This window comes from Sminthopsis crassicaudata, chromosome 4 (assembly GCF_048593235.1).
Source record: "Sminthopsis crassicaudata isolate SCR6 chromosome 4, ASM4859323v1, whole genome shotgun sequence".
Classification (NCBI taxonomy): domain Eukaryota; kingdom Metazoa; phylum Chordata; class Mammalia; order Dasyuromorphia; family Dasyuridae; genus Sminthopsis; species Sminthopsis crassicaudata.
Window position 1 is genome coordinate 26144314 of NC_133620.1, and position 17474 is coordinate 26161787.

Below are 17474 nucleotides of genomic sequence, written 5' to 3' on the forward strand. Positions count from 1 at the left end.
AAAGTCTGACCTTCCGCCCTTCAAAACTCAGTAAAACGAGGGGGAGGGGCTTGGCAAGGTGACCTCTGCGTGATTTCTCTGACACCGGCGAACAGAGCCCCTCGCTTGGCTCTGAGCCCTCACAACCTTGTCCACACTGTGCCCAGAACGTTCTCCCTCCCCCATGTCTCCATATGTGACTTCAATCCGTCTTTCCATCCCTGTCAGAGAGCGCCTCTTGAAAGAAGCCTCCTGAAGCCCCCACCAGAAATAAAAGTATGAAATTATGGAATGTCAGAGCCGGGAGGGAGCCTAGAACAGGGGGTGTCAGAGCCGGGAGGGAGCCTAGAACAGGGGGTGTCAGAGCCGGGAGGGAGCTTAGAACAGGGGATGTCAGAGCCAGGAGGGAGCTTAGAACAAGGGGTGTCAGAGCTGGGAGGGAGCTTAGAACAGGGGAGGTCAGAGCTGGGAGGGGGCCTAGAACAGGGGAGGTCAGAGCTGGGAGGGAGCTTAGAACAAGGGGTGTCAGAGCTGGGAGGGAGCTTAGAACAGGGGAGGTCAGAGCTGGGAGGGGGCCTAGAACAGGGGAGGTCAGAGCTGGGAGGGGGCCTAGAACAGGGGAGGTCAGAGCTGGGAGGGAGCTTAGAACAGGGGAGGTCAGAGCTGGGAGGGGGCCTAGAACAGGGGAGGTCAGAGCTGGGAGGGGGCCTAGAACAGGGGGTGTCAGAGCTGGGAGGGAGCTTAGAACAGGGAATGTCGGGGCTGGGAGGGGGCTTAGAACAGGGGAGGTCAGAGGCAGGAGGGAGCTTAGAACAAGGGGTGTCAGAGCTGGGAGGGAGCTTAGAACAGGGGAGGTCAGAGCTGGGAGGGGGCCTAGAACAGGGGAGGTCAGAGCCGGGAGGGAGCTTAGAACAGGGGAGGTCAGAGCTGGGAGGGGGCCTAGAACAGGGGAGGTCAGAGCTGGGAGGGGGCCTAGAACAGGGGGTGTCAGAGCTGGGAGGGAGCTTAGAACAGGGAATGTCGGGGCTGGGAGGGGGCTTAGAACAGGGGAGGTCAGAGGCAGGAGGGAGCTTAGAACAAGGGGTGTCAGAGCTGGGAGGGAGCTTAGAACAGGGGAGGTCAGAGCTGGGAGGGGGCCTAGAACAGGGGAGGTCAGAGCTGGGAGGGGGCCTAGAACAGGGGAGGTCAGAGCCGGGAGGGGGCTTAGAACAGGGGAGGTCAGAGCCGGGAGGGAGCCTAGAACAGGGGAGGTCAGAGCTGGGAGGGGGCTTAGAACAGGGGAGGTCAGAGCTGGGAGGGAGCCTAGAACAGGGGATGTCAGGGCTGGGAGGGGGCTTAGAACAGGGGAGGTCAGGGCCGGGAGGGAGCCTAGAACAGGGGAGGTCAGAGCTGGGAGGGGGCCTAGAACAGGGGAGGTCAGAGCTGGGAGGGAGCCTAGAACAGGGGATGTCGGGCTGGGAGGGGGCTTAGAACAGGGGAGGTCAGAGCCGGGAGGGAGCCTAGAACAGGGGAGGTCAGAGCTGGGAGGGGGCCTAGAACAGGGGAGGTCAGAGCTGGGAGGGGGCCTAGAACAGGGGAGGTCAGAGCTGGGAGGGAGCTTAGAACAGGGGATGTCAGAGCCGGAAGGGAGCTTAGTACAGGGGATGTCAGAGCCGGGAGGGAGCTTAGAACAGGGGATGTCAGGGCTGGGAGGGGGCTTAGAACAGGGGAGGTCAGAGCTGGGAGGGGGCCTAGAACAGGGGAGGTCAGAGCTGGGAGGGAGCCTAGAACAGGGGATGTCAGGGCTGGGAGGGGGCTTAGAACAGGGGAGGTCAGAGCTGGGAGGGGGCCTAGAACAGGGGAGGTCAGAGCCGGGAGGGGGCTTAGAACAGGGGATGTCAGAGCCGGGAGGGAGCCTAGAACAGGGGAGGTCAGAGCTGGGAGGGAGCTTAGAACAGGGGATGTCAGGGGCGGGAGGGAGCCTAGAACAGGGGAGGTCAGAGCCGGGAGGGAGCCTAGAACAGGGGAGGTCAGAGCCGGGAGGGAGCTTAGAACAGGGGAGGTCAGAGCCAGGAGGGAGCTTAGAACAAGGGGTGTCAGAGCTGGGAGGGAGCTTAGAACAGGGGAGGTCAGAGCTGGGAGGGGGCCTAGAACAGGGGAGGTCAGAGCTGGGAGGGAGCTTAGAACAAGGGGTGTCAGAGCTGGGAGGGAGCTTAGAACAGGGGAGGTCAGAGCTGGGAGGGGGCCTAGAACAGGGGAGGTCAGAGCTGGGAGGGGGCCTAGAACAGGGGAGGTCAGAGCTGGGAGGGAGCTTAGAACAGGGGAGGTCAGAGCTGGGAGGGGGCCTAGAACAGGGGGTGTCAGAGCTGGGAGGGAGCTTAGAACAGGGAATGTCGGGGCTGGGAGGGGGCTTAGAACAGGGGAGGTCAGAGGCAGGAGGGAGCTTAGAACAAGGGGTGTCAGAGCTGGGAGGGAGCTTAGAACAGGGGAGGTCAGAGCTGGGAGGGGGCCTAGAACAGGGGAGGTCAGAGCCGGGAGGGAGCTTAGAACAGGGGAGGTCAGAGCTGGGAGGGGGCCTAGAACAGGGGAGGTCAGAGCTGGGAGGGGGCCTAGAACAGGGGGTGTCAGAGCTGGGAGGGAGCTTAGAACAGGGAATGTCGGGGCTGGGAGGGGGCTTAGAACAGGGGAGGTCAGAGGCAGGAGGGAGCTTAGAACAAGGGGTGTCAGAGCTGGGAGGGAGCTTAGAACAGGGGAGGTCAGAGCTGGGAGGGGGCCTAGAACAGGGGAGGTCAGAGCTGGGAGGGGGCCTAGAACAGGAGAGGTCAGAGCCGGGAGGGGGCTTAGAACAGGGGAGGTCAGAGCCGGGAGGGAGCCTAGAACAGGGGAGGTCAGAGCTGGGAGGGGGCTTAGAACAGGGGAGGTCAGAGCTGGGAGGGAGCCTAGAACAGGGGAGGTCAGGGCTGGGAGGGGGCTTAGAACAGGGGAGGTCAGGGCCGGGAGGGAGCCTAGAACAGGGGAGGTCAGAGCTGGGAGGGGGCCTAGAACAGGGGAGGTCAGAGCTGGGAGGGAGCCTAGAACAGGGGATGTCAGGGCTGGGAGGGGGCTTAGAACAGGGGAGGTCAGAGCTGGGAGGGAGCTTAGAATAGGGGAGGTCAGAGCTGGGAGGGAGCTTAGAACAGGGGGTGTCAAAGCCAGGAGGGGGCCTAGAACAGGGGAGGTCAGAGCCGGGAGGGAGCCTAGAACAGGGGAGGTCAGAGCTGGGAGGGGGCCTAGAACAGGGGAGGTCAGAGCTGGGAGGGGGCCTAGAACAGGGGAGGTCAGAGCTGGGAGGGGGCCTAGAACAGGGGGTGTCAGAGCTGGGAGGGAGCTTAGAACAGGGAATGTCGGGGCTGGGAGGGGGCTTAGAACAGGGGAGGTCAGAGGCAGGAGGGAGCTTAGAACAAGGGGTGTCAGAGCTGGGAGGGAGCTTAGAACAGGGGAGGTCAGAGCTGGGAGGGGGCCTAGAACAGGGGAGGTCAGAGCCGGGAGGGAGCTTAGAACAGGGGAGGTCAGAGCTGGGAGGGGGCCTAGAACAGGGGAGGTCAGAGCTGGGAGGGGGCCTAGAACAGGGGGTGTCAGAGCTGGGAGGGAGCTTAGAACAGGGAATGTCGGGGCTGGGAGGGGGCTTAGAACAGGGGAGGTCAGAGGCAGGAGGGAGCTTAGAACAAGGGGTGTCAGAGCTGGGAGGGAGCTTAGAACAGGGGAGGTCAGAGCTGGGAGGGGGCCTAGAACAGGGGAGGTCAGAGCTGGGAGGGGGCCTAGAACAGGGGAGGTCAGAGCTGGGAGGGGGCCTAGAACAGGGGAGGTCAGAGCTGGGAGGGAGCCTAGAACAGGGGAGGTCAGAGCCGGGAGGGGGCTTAGAACAGGGGAGGTCAGAGCCGGGAGGGAGCCTAGAACAGGGGAGGTCAGAGCTGGGAGGGGGCTTAGAACAGGGGAGGTCAGAGCTGGGAGGGAGCCTAGAACAGGGGAGGTCAGGGCTGGGAGGGGGCTTAGAACAGGGGAGGTCAGGGCCGGGAGGGAGCCTAGAACAGGGGAGGTCAGAGCTGGGAGGGGGCCTAGAACAGGGGAGGTCAGAGCTGGGAGGGAGCCTAGAACAGGGGATGTCAGGGCTGGGAGGGGGCTTAGAACAGGGGAGGTCAGAGCTGGGAGGGAGCTTAGAATAGGGGAGGTCAGAGCTGGGAGGGAGCTTAGAACAGGGGGTGTCAAAGCCAGGAGGGGGCCTAGAACAGGGGAGGTCAGAGCCGGGAGGGAGCCTAGAACAGGGGAGGTCAGAGCTGGGAGGGGGCCTAGAACAGGGGAGGTCAGAGCTGGGAGGGGGCCTAGAACAGGGGAGGTCAGAGCTGGGAGGGGGCCTAGAACAGGGGGTGTCAGAGCTGGGAGGGAGCTTAGAACAGGGAATGTCGGGGCTGGGAGGGGGCTTAGAACAGGGGAGGTCAGAGGCAGGAGGGAGCTTAGAACAAGGGGTGTCAGAGCTGGGAGGGAGCTTAGAACAGGGGAGGTCAGAGCTGGGAGGGGGCCTAGAACAGGGGAGGTCAGAGCCGGGAGGGAGCTTAGAACAGGGGAGGTCAGAGCTGGGAGGGGGCCTAGAACAGGGGAGGTCAGAGCTGGGAGGGGGCCTAGAACAGGGGGTGTCAAAGCCAGGAGGGGGCCTAGAACAGGGGAGGTCAGAGCTGGGAGGGAGCCTAGAACAGGGGAGGTCAGGGCTGGGAGGGGGCTTAGAACAGGGGAGGTCAGGGCCGGGAGGGAGCCTAGAACAGGGGAGGTCAGAGCTGGGAGGGGGCCTAGAACAGGGGAGGTCAGAGCTGGGAGGGAGCCTAGAACAGGGGATGTCAGGGCTGGGAGGGGGCTTAGAACAGGGGAGGTCAGAGCTGGGAGGGAGCTTAGAATAGGGGAGGTCAGAGCTGGGAGGGAGCTTAGAACAAGGGGTGTCAGAGCTGGGAGGGAGCTTAGAACAGGGGAGGTCAGAGCTGGGAGGGGGCCTAGAACAGGGGAGGTCAGAGCTGGGAGGGGGCCTAGAACAGGGGAGGTCAGAGCTGGGAGGGAGCTTAGAACAGGGGAGGTCAGAGCTGGGAGGGGGCCTAGAACAGGGGGTGTCAGAGCTGGGAGGGAGCTTAGAACAGGGAATGTCGGGGCTGGGAGGGGGCTTAGAACAGGGGAGGTCAGAGGCAGGAGGGAGCTTAGAACAAGGGGTGTCAGAGCTGGGAGGGAGCTTAGAACAGGGGAGGTCAGAGCTGGGAGGGGGCCTAGAACAGGGGAGGTCAGGGCTGGGAGGGGGCTTAGAACAGGGGAGGTCAGGGCCGGGAGGGAGCCTAGAACAGGGGAGGTCAGAGCTGGGAGGGGGCCTAGAACAGGGGAGGTCAGAGCTGGGAGGGAGCCTAGAACAGGGGATGTCAGGGCTGGGAGGGGGCTTAGAACAGGGGAGGTCAGAGCTGGGAGGGAGCTTAGAATAGGGGAGGTCAGAGCTGGGAGGGAGCTTAGAACAGGGGGTGTCAAAGCCAGGAGGGGGCCTAGAACAGGGGAGGTCAGAGCCGGGAGGGAGCCTAGAACAGGGGAGGTCAGAGCTGGGAGGGGGCCTAGAACAGGGGAGGTCAGAGCTGGGAGGGGGCCTAGAACAGGGGAGGTCAGAGCTGGGAGGGAGCTTAGAACAGGGGATGTCAGAGCCGGAAGGGAGCTTAGAACAGGGGATGTCAGGGCTGGGAGGGGGCTTAGAACAGGGGAGGTCAGAGCTGGGAGGGGGCCTAGAACAGGGGAGGTCAGAGCTGGGAGGGAGCCTAGAACAGGGGATGTCAGGGCTGGGAGGGGGCTTAGAACAGGGGAGGTCAGAGCTGGGAGGGGGCCTAGAACAGGGGAGGTCAGAGCCGGGAGGGAGCTTAGAACAGGGGATGTCAGAGCCAGGAGGGGGCTTAGAACAGAGGATGTCAGAGCTGACAGGGGGTGTCAGGGCTAAGAAGGGGCTTAGAACAGGGGATGTCAGACCTGGGAGGGGGCTTAAAACAGGGTTGTCAGAGCTGGGAGGAGGCTTAGAACAGGGGGTGTCAGAGCTGGGAGGGGTCTTAGAATAGGGGGTGTCAGGGCTGAGAGGATCTTAGAACAGGTAATATCAGAGCTACCCACTTTCTCCAGAATTGTGCCTTTCATCATTTCCCCGACACACCCTGTTCCTACATATTCAGCCTCTCCCCCATAGGAGTCCGCTACTTCCCCCTCCCTCTTCCCTTATTGTCCATCTTCTGCTGCTTTGCAAGAACTTTCTTTGAACTGCCTTGCAGTGGAGATGGGGGAGGCTGCATTCAAGTCCAAGCTGAAGTCGCCGGCCGGGTGCAGGGGCCCAGTGGGACCTCATCTGGTGTTCCAGATACTCTGATTTAGTGAAGAAATGGTGTAAGCCTCTTGTGCGCGCCAGGCACAGTGCTAAGCCCTTTACAGTGGCCATATTAGAGGCAGGTGCTATTATTATCCACATTTCACCCATGAGGAAACTGAGGCAGTCAGGGTTAAGTGATTTGTCCAGGGTCACACAGTGAATGTTTGAGGCCAGATCTGAACCCGGGGCTCTAAGCACGGAACTACCCAATGATTCTAGGAATTATGCTTTGTTGTTGAGCCGTTTTTCAATCATGTCCAACTCTCTCTGATTCTATTTTTTAAATTATAGCTTTTTATTTACAAAACATATGCAAGGGCAGTTTTTTTCAACTGACCCTCACAAAACTTTCTGTTCCAACTTTCCCCTCCCCCCCAGATGGCGGGCAGTCAGTCCCACACATGCTAAATCCGTTAAAATACTCTGTGACCCCATTTGTGTTTCCTTGACAGATTCTGCCGTGGTTTGCCATTTCCCTCTAGAGAATCATGGTTAGGGAGCAATACTTGCTCTGAAAAAGATCTTGGGGTTTTAGAGCTCTCTCTATGTCGGTGGGGAGATGTGAAGATTGTGGGGGGGGCACTTTAAATGCCCTGTTGATAAAGCTTTACTTGGAAGAGAGAGGTGGATTCCGGGCTGTCGGAGGCCATTCAGTCCAATCCCCAGGATACAAGCGAGAAAGGCCTGCAGATGCTAGGGTGCTAGTCCAAGGTCACGCAGGGAGTCCGTGATGAGGGTGGATCCAGCTCAAGAACTCCCTTATGGCTTCTCGGTGCCCATGGGGCCTTGCCCGGGAGGGGGGGCGGGGCACAGAGCTGGCTGGCTCAGAAGCAGGGTGAGAGGGGACTGGTCCACACTGGCAGGAAGTGGGAACCAGAACAAACTCCTGCTTCTTTCCCTCTCAGCACTTGAAGGAAGGCGGCTTCGCGGCTCCCACAAAAACACTGCTTTAAAAAGCCCAACTTTAATAGAAATCCTTTGCCTTCGCTCCACTTAATCACTAAAGCCCAATAGCATTTCCTGGATTTAGATGAAGACGCCAGTGGGGATTTGAGATTAAAAGCAGGACTTTTATGGAAGGAAATGAAGTTCTGGATGGGAAAGAAAAGGCTCTTCCCACACAAATCCCCCTTTAGAGACAAAGACGGGCTTTTGACTTGGCCAATAGGCCCCGTGTCTCCTGTTGAAGCTGCCATCTTGGGCACCTGTCGGCTGCCCACTCCCAGAGGGCAGGAGCTCCGCAGAAGCCCCTTGTGCTCATCCCCGGGGGAGGACATGTCCAGAAATGGGGCTTTGTTGGGCGGGGACACTTGTGGTAATCAGGCCCAGGAGCAGAAGGCTGGTACCTCAGACTGTGTGATGGGCCAGTCTTTATTCCCATACTCCGCGGTCACAGGGAGCTCACCACCCGCTGAGGTAGTCTGTCCATTGCACTGTGGGAAAAGGAGACCCTGGTGCTCTCTGGCCCTTGCTCTCCCCGCCCCCCCAAGGACAGCCTTTTCCTATAACAGCCTTTCAGATGCTCCAAGACCGCTCTCCTGTCAACCCTTGGGCAGATGAACATCCCCACGCCCTTTATACTAATCAGAAGACACTCCATTGTGAGAAAATCTAAGCTTCCTGAAAGCGTACATGATCTCATTTTGTCTCTGCTACAGCCTAGAACTTTAATAAAGGCTGGGTCAATTAGTCCTGGGTGCTTCCCTTCCCTGAGCCTCAGTTTCCCCCTCTGTAAAAATGGCACTTTCTGCCTCCAGGCCTTGGAGGAAAGGACTTAGGAAACCTGGGAGTGAGGAGGAGTCCATCCACAGGATAAGGGAGGAGGCAGAGAGACATGGGAACGCAGTGTGAAGTTGGGCCTGGAGCCTCGGCTCTGGGAGGGGACGTGGTTCATGGAGAGGAAGGAAGAGCCCACTAGTGAGCTGTGGGGAGGGGGGCACAAACAGCTGGGCCTAGAGGCAGGGGCCTGGTTTTAAAGCCAACCTTGCTGCTTCCCAGCTGCTAAAGCAGGGCTCCGGCACCGGAGTCGGGAGGACCACCTAATTCCACTTTTCAGATGAGGAAGCTGAGACTGTGGGGATAGGAGTCGTAGAGACAGTCGTCAGCAAAGGTCTGAGCCCTAGCCACGGACCCAACTCCTCTTGCCTCAGTTTCCTTCTCTGTAAAAACGGTAATAATGCTCCTCCTGCCTATCTTATGGACTCTGTACAAGGAAGGAACTTTGTAGATTGTCAAGCTCCTGCCCACCTCAGTTACTATTACTATTATTGCCCTGTGGTCCAAACAATGCAAATGTGCTCTTCCCAGTACATTTCCCAGGATGCCGTAGACCCCGAGATTCAGGCCCGACTGCGGGTGCAGAGAATTGGGCTCCCTGTGAGAGGAACCAGAAGAGGAGAGGCAGAAGCGAGAATGGGACAGAACCACCCCGGACATTCTCTGGAGTGGGCGAGAAGCTCCTGTGGAGCACCGGAGAGGGGAAGGAGAATGGTGAAGGGGAGCCTCCCAATCACGGGGAGCAGAACTCCCGGCCTTCCTGATACCCACCATGTCTCTGTGGAGATCAGGCCCTGGGATGGTGAGGGCTGGAAGGGCCTACGGTGGGATTCTACCTGAAGGGAACCGGGATGCAGAGGGGGAGAGGGAGCCCAAGGAGGCCCTCAGAGTGGCAGGCTGGCGGAGAGCAAGGTGGGGAGGCTGCCGCCCTGCAAGGACCGTTCCTACTGGGCTGACGGGGGGGGGGGGGGGGGGGGGGGGGGAGGGAGGCTGGAGCGGTGTCCATCGGGAGCGTTGCAGGTAGGATTCTGAGCAGGGGGACTGGATACCGGCTCCATTTGGCTCCCCCCAGGGAGGAGCTGAGAACCCAGGGGCTGAGTCCGGGAGCCTTCCCTGTGGAGGCAAGAGGCCGGCAGAGCATGGAAGGGCGGAACAAGCCCAGGCAGAGGAGTCAGGGAGCAGCCGGCCCTTGGCCATCACATTTAAAGAAAGGCCAGGATCTGCTTTGGGCAGGGTTCCCAGTGGAGGCCGGGCAGCGACTCAGTGGGACTTTAGGCCGGGGCTGGTGGAAGGGGATGGGGGCCTTGGAGAGCACTCAATCTGTACCAGACCCGCCTTGGATGACCATGGCTCACGGGCCTTTTATGGGGCCGTCTGGGGCTGCCCCCACCCGCTCCCTTCTGCTCTCCCAGATGGTCTCTGCCTCGGACGGCCTCCCGGGGAAGTGGATGGCTTGTTTATGGCCGGGGAGGTGAACCCCAGTCTCCTTTTTCTGGGAAAGCCTGTTTCTGTGTTCAGGCCAACCGCTTCCTGCCTGTGCTGTGCATGTCCCTCCTATGGGAGCGTCTCCGGCAGCGCCCCTGTACCTGGCTGTGGACCCCATGGGTCACTGGGGGACACTCAGCTTCTTCCCAGCAGAAGGATGCACTCTGAGCTCTGTCTGGAGGGCGAGGAGGGAAGGTCTGTGGAGTCAGGGGGCGAAGGGGGAAGTTCCAGCCCCAAGCCATCCTGATGGGGTCTAGATAAGGGGTACCTAAATGAAATTAGGATTAATCGAGGTCTAGTGGCAGGTTCCCGGTACAGGGAGTCACATGGAGCTTCCCTGCAACCCCTTAGCATTCCGCGCAAGGATACAGAGTGAAATGAGGTCTAGCGGCGCGAGAGTCCCCTGTAAAGGAATTTACAGGCCCGAAAACCTAGATTGATAAAAGAGGTTTATTATGAGGTTTGGAAGTAAGGTTAAACTCTGATTAGTAAAAGGAGTTAGAGGAAGAAATGCACCAAAAGTGGCAGACAGAGTCTGTGATGCAAAGCATGGTGCTCGCTTGTTTTGACCCTCTGCCCAGAGATGATTCCAGCTTGGCTCTTTTATCTGCTTGAAGGGGCCTAGGGTGGAGCCGCAGGTTGATTCTTCGAGGGCCAGAACCCACCAGGTGGGGGTTGGGAAACCTGAGCAGATAGTGGGGGTTGAGAAAACCCAAGCCAGCTCAGATCCTATGGGGGCTGGGCCCGGATATTCAAAAGGGTGCTTTTTGACCAGGATTTGTGAATCAAAGGCCAGCCATGGGGGGTTGGGGAATCAGAAAGGAATCAATCCCACAGACAGTCGTGGCCATCTAGGTGGGAGGGCCTTTGGGAAGGGGAAGTCCTTTAGGTCTGGAGCAGGGACCAGAGTAGGCCGAGAAGGACTCGGGAAGGGTGTCCCCAGAGTCCCTCCTTCCTAAGAGAGGATTATTCAAAGCCCTCCTCTGCCCCATGTCAGCCTCAGCTCCGCCTGCACAGCCTGCTGGGGGATGGGGCATTTGGGGAAGACCACAGGGCCCTGGGAGCCCCCTGCCTCACTCTCCAGTGGGAGAAAAAGGGAAAGAGAGAGGGCTGGCATGGTGCCCAAGGTCACCCAGGAAGAGAGGGCGGGTCTGGGAATTAAATGACCAGACACAACAAGAGGCCGTTTGTTGTAGAAAAAGGGAGGATTCGCATCCAGAGACTGGGGCCGGGTTCTGGGGCCCACGGCCTTGACACCCACACCCGTGGGCAGAGCCGGGGCCTTGGTTCCCCCCCCACACCCAGTCACCGTCCCTCCATGAATCCTGGAGCCGAAGGTTCTGTGGAAGGAGCGGAGGCTGCTGAGTTTGCTGAGGAGGAGATTCCAGAGACCGTGAGAACTGGCTGCAAGGATTCCAGGGGTCGTCGCCTGGAAGAGGGGCTCATTCATTCTGCTTGGCCTCCACTGAGCCGGGTGTGCTGAGGAGGGAGGAGGGGGGATTGCAGGGAGGCGGATCGAAGCTAAAAAAGACTTCAGGGACCGGGTCAGCCTCGCCCTGACTCAGACTTCCCCCACGTCTTCAGGAAGGGGCTGGGCAGCGCCATTGGGGGCCCGTCCGGGGGTTTCCTGCGCTGGGAGGAACGTTACCCGAGACCGCTGAGCCTCTCCTGGCCCTGAAATTCTGCAGTTCTCCCAAATGCGATTTTCTAGCTGCTTCTTTTGATTAAAAAAAAGCCAAATCCCTGCATCGCAGAGTGATGGAGTTAAATGGGCTCTTTGAGGCCAGCCCGCTTCCCTCATCCTACGGGGACGAAGGCTTAGAGGGGGGAAGGGACCCCCCCACACACAACAGCCGCTCTTCCCTCGCACTCACTTCCCAGACCCAGAGCTGCCTCTGAGGCACCGGGACAGGCCGGGACCTCGCCAAGGGGGGAGCCTGGAAGACGAGCACGGGGTGCAGGAGTCGCTGCCCCTCCAACGTCTTTCTTTTCTGAAAGCCCCGAGCTCAGCAGAAGCTCTCCATCTCTCTGCCGGCCGTGATTAGAGCGTTTTTTATGGGCCGCTAAATGACAAACCAATTTGTTACCTGCCGACATAAACATTCTCTCGCATTAGCCCCAGAATGCTTCATTTTTATTAGCCCAAGTGTTATCTTTTTATGGAGACACAAGGGCTGCATAAAATCAGGGTGCACACGGAAGCCGCGATTCCCATTTCCCTCAGTCAGCAGAAACGTTCCGGAGCAAATCATCCGGTGCGAGGCGGCAACTGGGCACTGGGCAAGGGCAGCGCCGCCGAGGGCCCGTGAGGGCACCGCAGCCCGCCAGCCGCTGGCCGGGCAGAGCAGCTCACAGGAAGACCCCCAAGTGACCCGCCCTGGGATAAACGTGACAACAAAGGCCCTAGTGAAGAGAAGGCCTTGGCTGCGAGCCAGTAATTGTGGTTGCCCGGGGAGGTGTAGGGGGCACCGGGTGCAGGGAAGGGCGTCTAAAGCACAAGTGATGTGGTGTCCAAGGAAGTCTGAGTCGGGGGGCCTGGGGACGGCGGCTCCGGGGAAATCCCACGGCAGAGCCTCGCTGTCTGTCCTTGTCTCTCGTCAGGAGAATCTTTATAACTTCTGTGTGTGTGTGCGTGCGTACTGGACACGTGTGAATGTATATGTGCGTGTGCTGTGTATGTATGTCTATCAGTGTATGCTCTGCCTCTCCATATGTGTGTGCTGTGAGGATGTGTATCTACGTATGTCCTTACAACACACAATAGGTAGATATGTATGCATTCACATGTTTGCATCTGTGTACATGTATATTGTGCATGCATATGTGTGCACTTGAATATATGTGCGAGCATGCATGTGCATTTATGCAGCACACATGTATCTGTGCGTGCACATGTATGTGTATGCATGCACCCACATATTCGCACATGAACACATGTATATATCTAGTTGCACATGTGTACAGGCATGTACGCACACGTATGTGCATGTAGATATTTATCCACATGTGTTTATTGCAATTATATGTATGCACATATGTATTTACATATATGCATTTTTGTGTGTACACATGTATTTTTGTGTGTATGTGCATGTGTGTGTATGTATTTGCATGTATGTGTGTGTATGCACTTATGGGGGAGGAGGGGGAGATTTGAGCGCAGGATGAGGACGGAGAGACCCCGGGACTCGGAGCACAGGACGCCGGCGCTGAGGGGCTCCATCGAGCACAGCTTCAGCGCCTGGGACGCCTCCGGGACACAGGGCAGCCGATCTGGAGAGCCCAGAACCGGACGTGGGCGTCAGGGCCGGGAGGGACAGCAGAGGGAGGGCCGAGGAGCAGGGCGGCCTGGGCTGGGCTTGGGCAGTGCAAGCTCCGGCTCTGCCCTCCGGGCCCTCACTTGCTCAGCGACTCCCACACATGCTGAGGCTCGGTGGTGGGCAATCAGTGTTGGGAGCCGCCCTTCTCTAGTAGCCCAGGAGTCCCGCCCCACGTGTTCCCCCCCTCCCCCAGGAAAGTCCCTTTGGGCCAGATTTGAGAAGTTTCTAGAAAGGGATATTTACTAAGATGGTCAGCAATAACAGTGGGTGCAAAAAAGCCCTTGACCCCTTTCCCATAAAAGCTACGGAATCAAGAGCCAAAGCGGAGTTAGGCCCGGAGAGCAGGTGGCAGAGGCCCCTCCCGGCTGCTGTGAGACAAACGTCTCTTTCCCTGCCCTTGTGGACCTGAGCCCGTGTGGCCTTGGCCCTGAGGCCGGTGATATCACCAGCTGTCCCAGAGACAGAACTACCAGGGGAGTCCGGCTCCCTTCGGTCCTCCTTCGGGAGGTCCCGAGGGGAGGGGGAGATGGAAGGCCAGGTCAAAGTGCACTTCCCGCTCAGCCCCGCCCCTAGCAGCCCCTCAGAGGGGCTACATAGTGCACACTGGGGACGACCCAGTGAAGTGACCAGTTCTCCTCCCCCACCGGGCTGGTCGCTGCAGCGGCTCAGCCCAAATCTCCAATTAAGGGAAGCTCTGTTCCCACTGGGCCTGGGACTGACTGCATCCAGCTGCGGGAGTTCCCTGGTCTGCTCTCTGGGACTAGAATTTATCCTTTATTTAAGTGGGTGGGGGGCAATGTGATGGACTCAATCAGTCCCGCCCTCACACCTAGAACGAAGACCAGGGGACCAGTGTCAAAGCTCAGAGAGAACGTGGAACTAAGAAATAAGAATGGAAGGGCTGGGGGGGGGCCTAGAACAGGGGGAGTCGGGGCTGGGAGGGAGCCTAGAACAGGGGGTGTTGGGGCTGGGAGGGAGCCTAGAACAGGGGGTGTCAGGGCTGGGAGGGAGCTTAGAACAGGGGAGGTCAGAGCTGAGGGGGAGCTTAGAACAGGAGAGAGGTCAGAGCTGGGGGGGAGCCTAGAACAGGGGGTGTCGGGGCTGGGAGGGAGCTTAGAACAGGGGAGGTCAGGGCTGGGAGGGAGCTTAGAACAGGGGGTGTCAGGGCTTTCTGTGATCAGCCTGTTCCTCATTTCTGCAGAACAATAATATTCCATGACCTCATGACCTCCATGAACTGCGTGTGTTCGGCCATTCCCCCGATGACGGGCAGCCGCCCCTTTGCCAGCTCTTTGCTATCTCAGAAATGGCTGCAAGGAGCATTTTGCAGAGCATTTTAAATGTTCCATTTGTTCTTCACAATCACTCTATGAAACACAATCAGGAAACTGAGGCTGGGGGGGATCTGTCTGGGAGCAGTCCCAGGTCCGGTTCTGGTGACCTTGGGTCCAGTGGGGGGTCCATTTTGTGGGAAGAGCCTGGGGCTGCTGCAGGAGAAGAGTCGGAGGACCCGGCTCCTGCGGGGCTAATTCCTGCCTGGGTGAATCGTTTCCGCCTCTTGCCCCACCTGTAACTGGGAGGGGGAGTTGCTGGGTGTCTCTGGAATCCTTTGTAGCTTTAAGTGTGGGGTCACCGGGTGGGCTTTGGGGAGTGGGCGGGGGGCTGTGCAGGGGGGCGGTGAGGACGGAGGCAGGCCACGATGGGGGTGGGTGGGAGGACCCCCTCCCTGTGACCTCCATTCATCACTGACAGTTTGGCCCTTTCCACCTCCGTCCTGCCCACACCTCCTGCCACCCAAGGCTTGTTGCTCCTCACATGAGCATCCACTGCCCACCGCCAGGTCTTTGCTGTCCCCCATGCCTGGAGTGCCCTCCCTGCTGACCCCTCCCTCTCGCAGCTGGGGCACCTCCTCTTCCTGGTCCCCCCGACCACGGGTGCCCCCCGCTCTAGGATGGATCCCGGTCTGGGTCCCCTCCTCCCCCTTAGAGCGCAAGCTTCCTCCTCTTGCGGACGGATCTCGTTCTGAAGCAGTGATTGTGTCCCAGACTGGGAGCCCCCGGGGCAGGAGCCGCCCCTGCAAATATGTCTGTGGCCTGAGAGCTGGGCGCACAGTGCCCAGGGAGCATACAGAAAGCTACTGATTCGGCGCTTAACCAGGGAAAGGAATAAGCATTTATAGAGTGCCTACTGTGTGCCAGGTGATTCTCACACCTACTCTGGGATTATTATCTCCATTTTACAGATAAGGAAACTGAGGCAGGCAGGCGTTACGTAATTTGAACTCGGGTCTTCCTGGTTCCAGGCTCTATCCACCGCACCCGCTGGTGGTCCAGGGACATCATCCGTGTCCGCGCCCCACGCGCCGCCGCTCGGGGCACCCCTGCCTTTGCCCGACTGACGCTTTGCCCTTCTTCCTCTTGCAGGGAACCTCCACGACGGAGCGGAGCAGAAGGTGGTTTTCATTACAGGCCGAATCCACCCCGGGGAGACCCCCTCCTCCTTCGTGTGCCAGGGTGAGTACCCGGCAGGCCGGTGTGGGGCGTAAAAGAGGCCGTCAGGGCCCACAGAGTGCCCTCTGCCCCCATGGGGAGCTCACTCCCTGCCAGGCTGCCAGAAGGCTGGGATGATGGCGGCCGCCCCGCCCCCCAGCCCCACCCCCAGCCCGCCCCCCCCCTCCCCCCACCCCCGGCAGCGCTTCTGCTCATTGCCGAGGATCGCGGGGTGGGAAGGGCACCTTCGGCGGCGGCGGCGGCGGCTTCCTCCTTCGGAGCAGATAATGTCCCTGGAGCCGCTCCGGCCCGGCCGCAGCTCTTTGGCTGTGCGACCTCTGGCAGCACCAGGCCCTCCCTCTGTAAAGCTTCCTGCGGCGCGGGCCCGAGGGGGGCGGTGGGAGCAGAGCCAGTGGGCTCGGCCCGGGTTTTACAGCTCCCAGCGGAACCTCGGAGGGCGGGCACACGGCGCTGCCTCAGGGGAGGGGCCGGCCCGGGGGGGTGCAGCTTGGGGGCCGGGCTGGGCCCAGAGACTCCCTTTGGGGAGAAGCCCCGGCAAGTGCTTCCCAGCCAAGGGCGCCAGGGAAGCAGGAGACCGAGTCCCTGTGACGGCCCAGCTCCCCCCGCCGTCAGCAGCCCCGCTGCCCTGGGCCCGGAGCTAATGGTGCAGAAGCCGGCTTAAACGGGGCGCTCCTGGGACAGCCCCCCAGCGAGGCCTCGGGCCCTGCCGCTCACGCTTCCCGCGGCCCTCGGGTTCCCTCTGCCACAGGAGGGGACTGAATAACCGGCGCCTCCCCTGGCCCTAGGGGTCGGCCCGGAGGGCACGTCCAGGGGCACAAGGCTCTGCGTCCTCCGGAGCCGGCCGTGGGAGGGAGGGGGGCCGGGGTCCCCCTCAGCCGCGCGCCGGTTCTGAGGCAGCGTGCTGGGACGTGGCTGCCCAGCATCTGCCCCCGGGTCTGCCAGAGTTTGAGCAGCTCTGCCGTGGCCCGACGGGGTGGGGGCGGCCGACAAAGCTGCCTCCTCCCGGGCTGGCCCCTCGCTCCCGACGGGGGGGGGGGGGGTCTCAGGGCTGGTTTTCACAGGGACGCCCCCTGCGGATCCCGCCCCCTCCCCCCCTCCCCCAGCAGGAGGCGCCGGCAGCTCTGGGTGCATCTGGCTCCACGCCCCCGTACCCGGCTTGTGAACCTGCCTAGTCAGTGAACCTGCCTTCTCCGAACCTCGGCTTCCTCTGCAAAGTGGGGCAAAGGCCAAGGAAACCTCCCCCCACCCAGGGCCCAGAGATGGCAGAGACCCGTAGTGGGAGCTCCTCACTTCATGGAAGGGGAGGAGGAGGAGGGGGGGAAAGAAGAGGAGGAGGAGGGGAAGGGGGGAGGGGAGGGGGGAAGAGGAGGAGGGGGAAGAGGAGGAGGGGGAGGAGGCCTGGCCCAGAGATGCACGAACTGGGTCCAAACATGGCCTCTGGTGCCAAGTCCTGGTCCTTGCCAGGCCCGCTCAGCCTCCTTTCCATCCCTTCAGGGGCAGGAGCGGGAGGGTCAGATCGCTGAAGGCTCCCCTCCCTTCCGATAAGCCAGTCCATGACCTTGGGCAGCCATCAAGCTCCGTGTCCTGGCTGCCGCCTCCATCTGTCGGGGAGCCCAATTCCCACCCCCCACCTGCCTGGCCGGCTGTTGTGAGAAGGAGCCGAGTCTGGAGGGGGCACGGGGGCGGCCAGAGGAGAGCAGCTGGCTCTGGGCTGCGGGGGGCGGGGCGGCCCCTCTCCTCAGCACCCTCTCCCTGTCCTGCCCCCCCACCCCGTCACGTGCCGGGCCCAGCTGGAATCTCAGCGCTGGCAGGACCCGCCAAGATCTCTACATCTCTTGTCTCTCTACCTTTCTCTATGTCTATCTCTGTGTGTCTCTGCCTCTTTGTCTCTGTCTATCTCTCTCTCTCTCCTTGTCTATCTCTCTGTGTCTCTGTCTCTATCTCTGTCTCTCTATGTCTCTCCTTGTCTATCTCTCTATGTCTCTCTTTGTCTCTGTCTCTCACATTGATTCTCTCTCCCAC

At 60.2% G+C, this 17474-nt stretch overlaps 1 protein-coding gene across 1 annotated transcript in view; it reads left to right on the plus strand.

Annotated features, from left to right (window-relative positions):
* AGBL4 (AGBL carboxypeptidase 4) overlaps positions 1-17474 on the plus strand; it is a 726120-nt gene that overhangs the window by 675629 nt on the left and 33017 nt on the right. Inside the window, 1 exon segment of the mRNA XM_074264643.1 lies at positions 15366-15455. Coding sequence (XP_074120744.1) covers positions 15366-15455 — 90 coding nt within the window.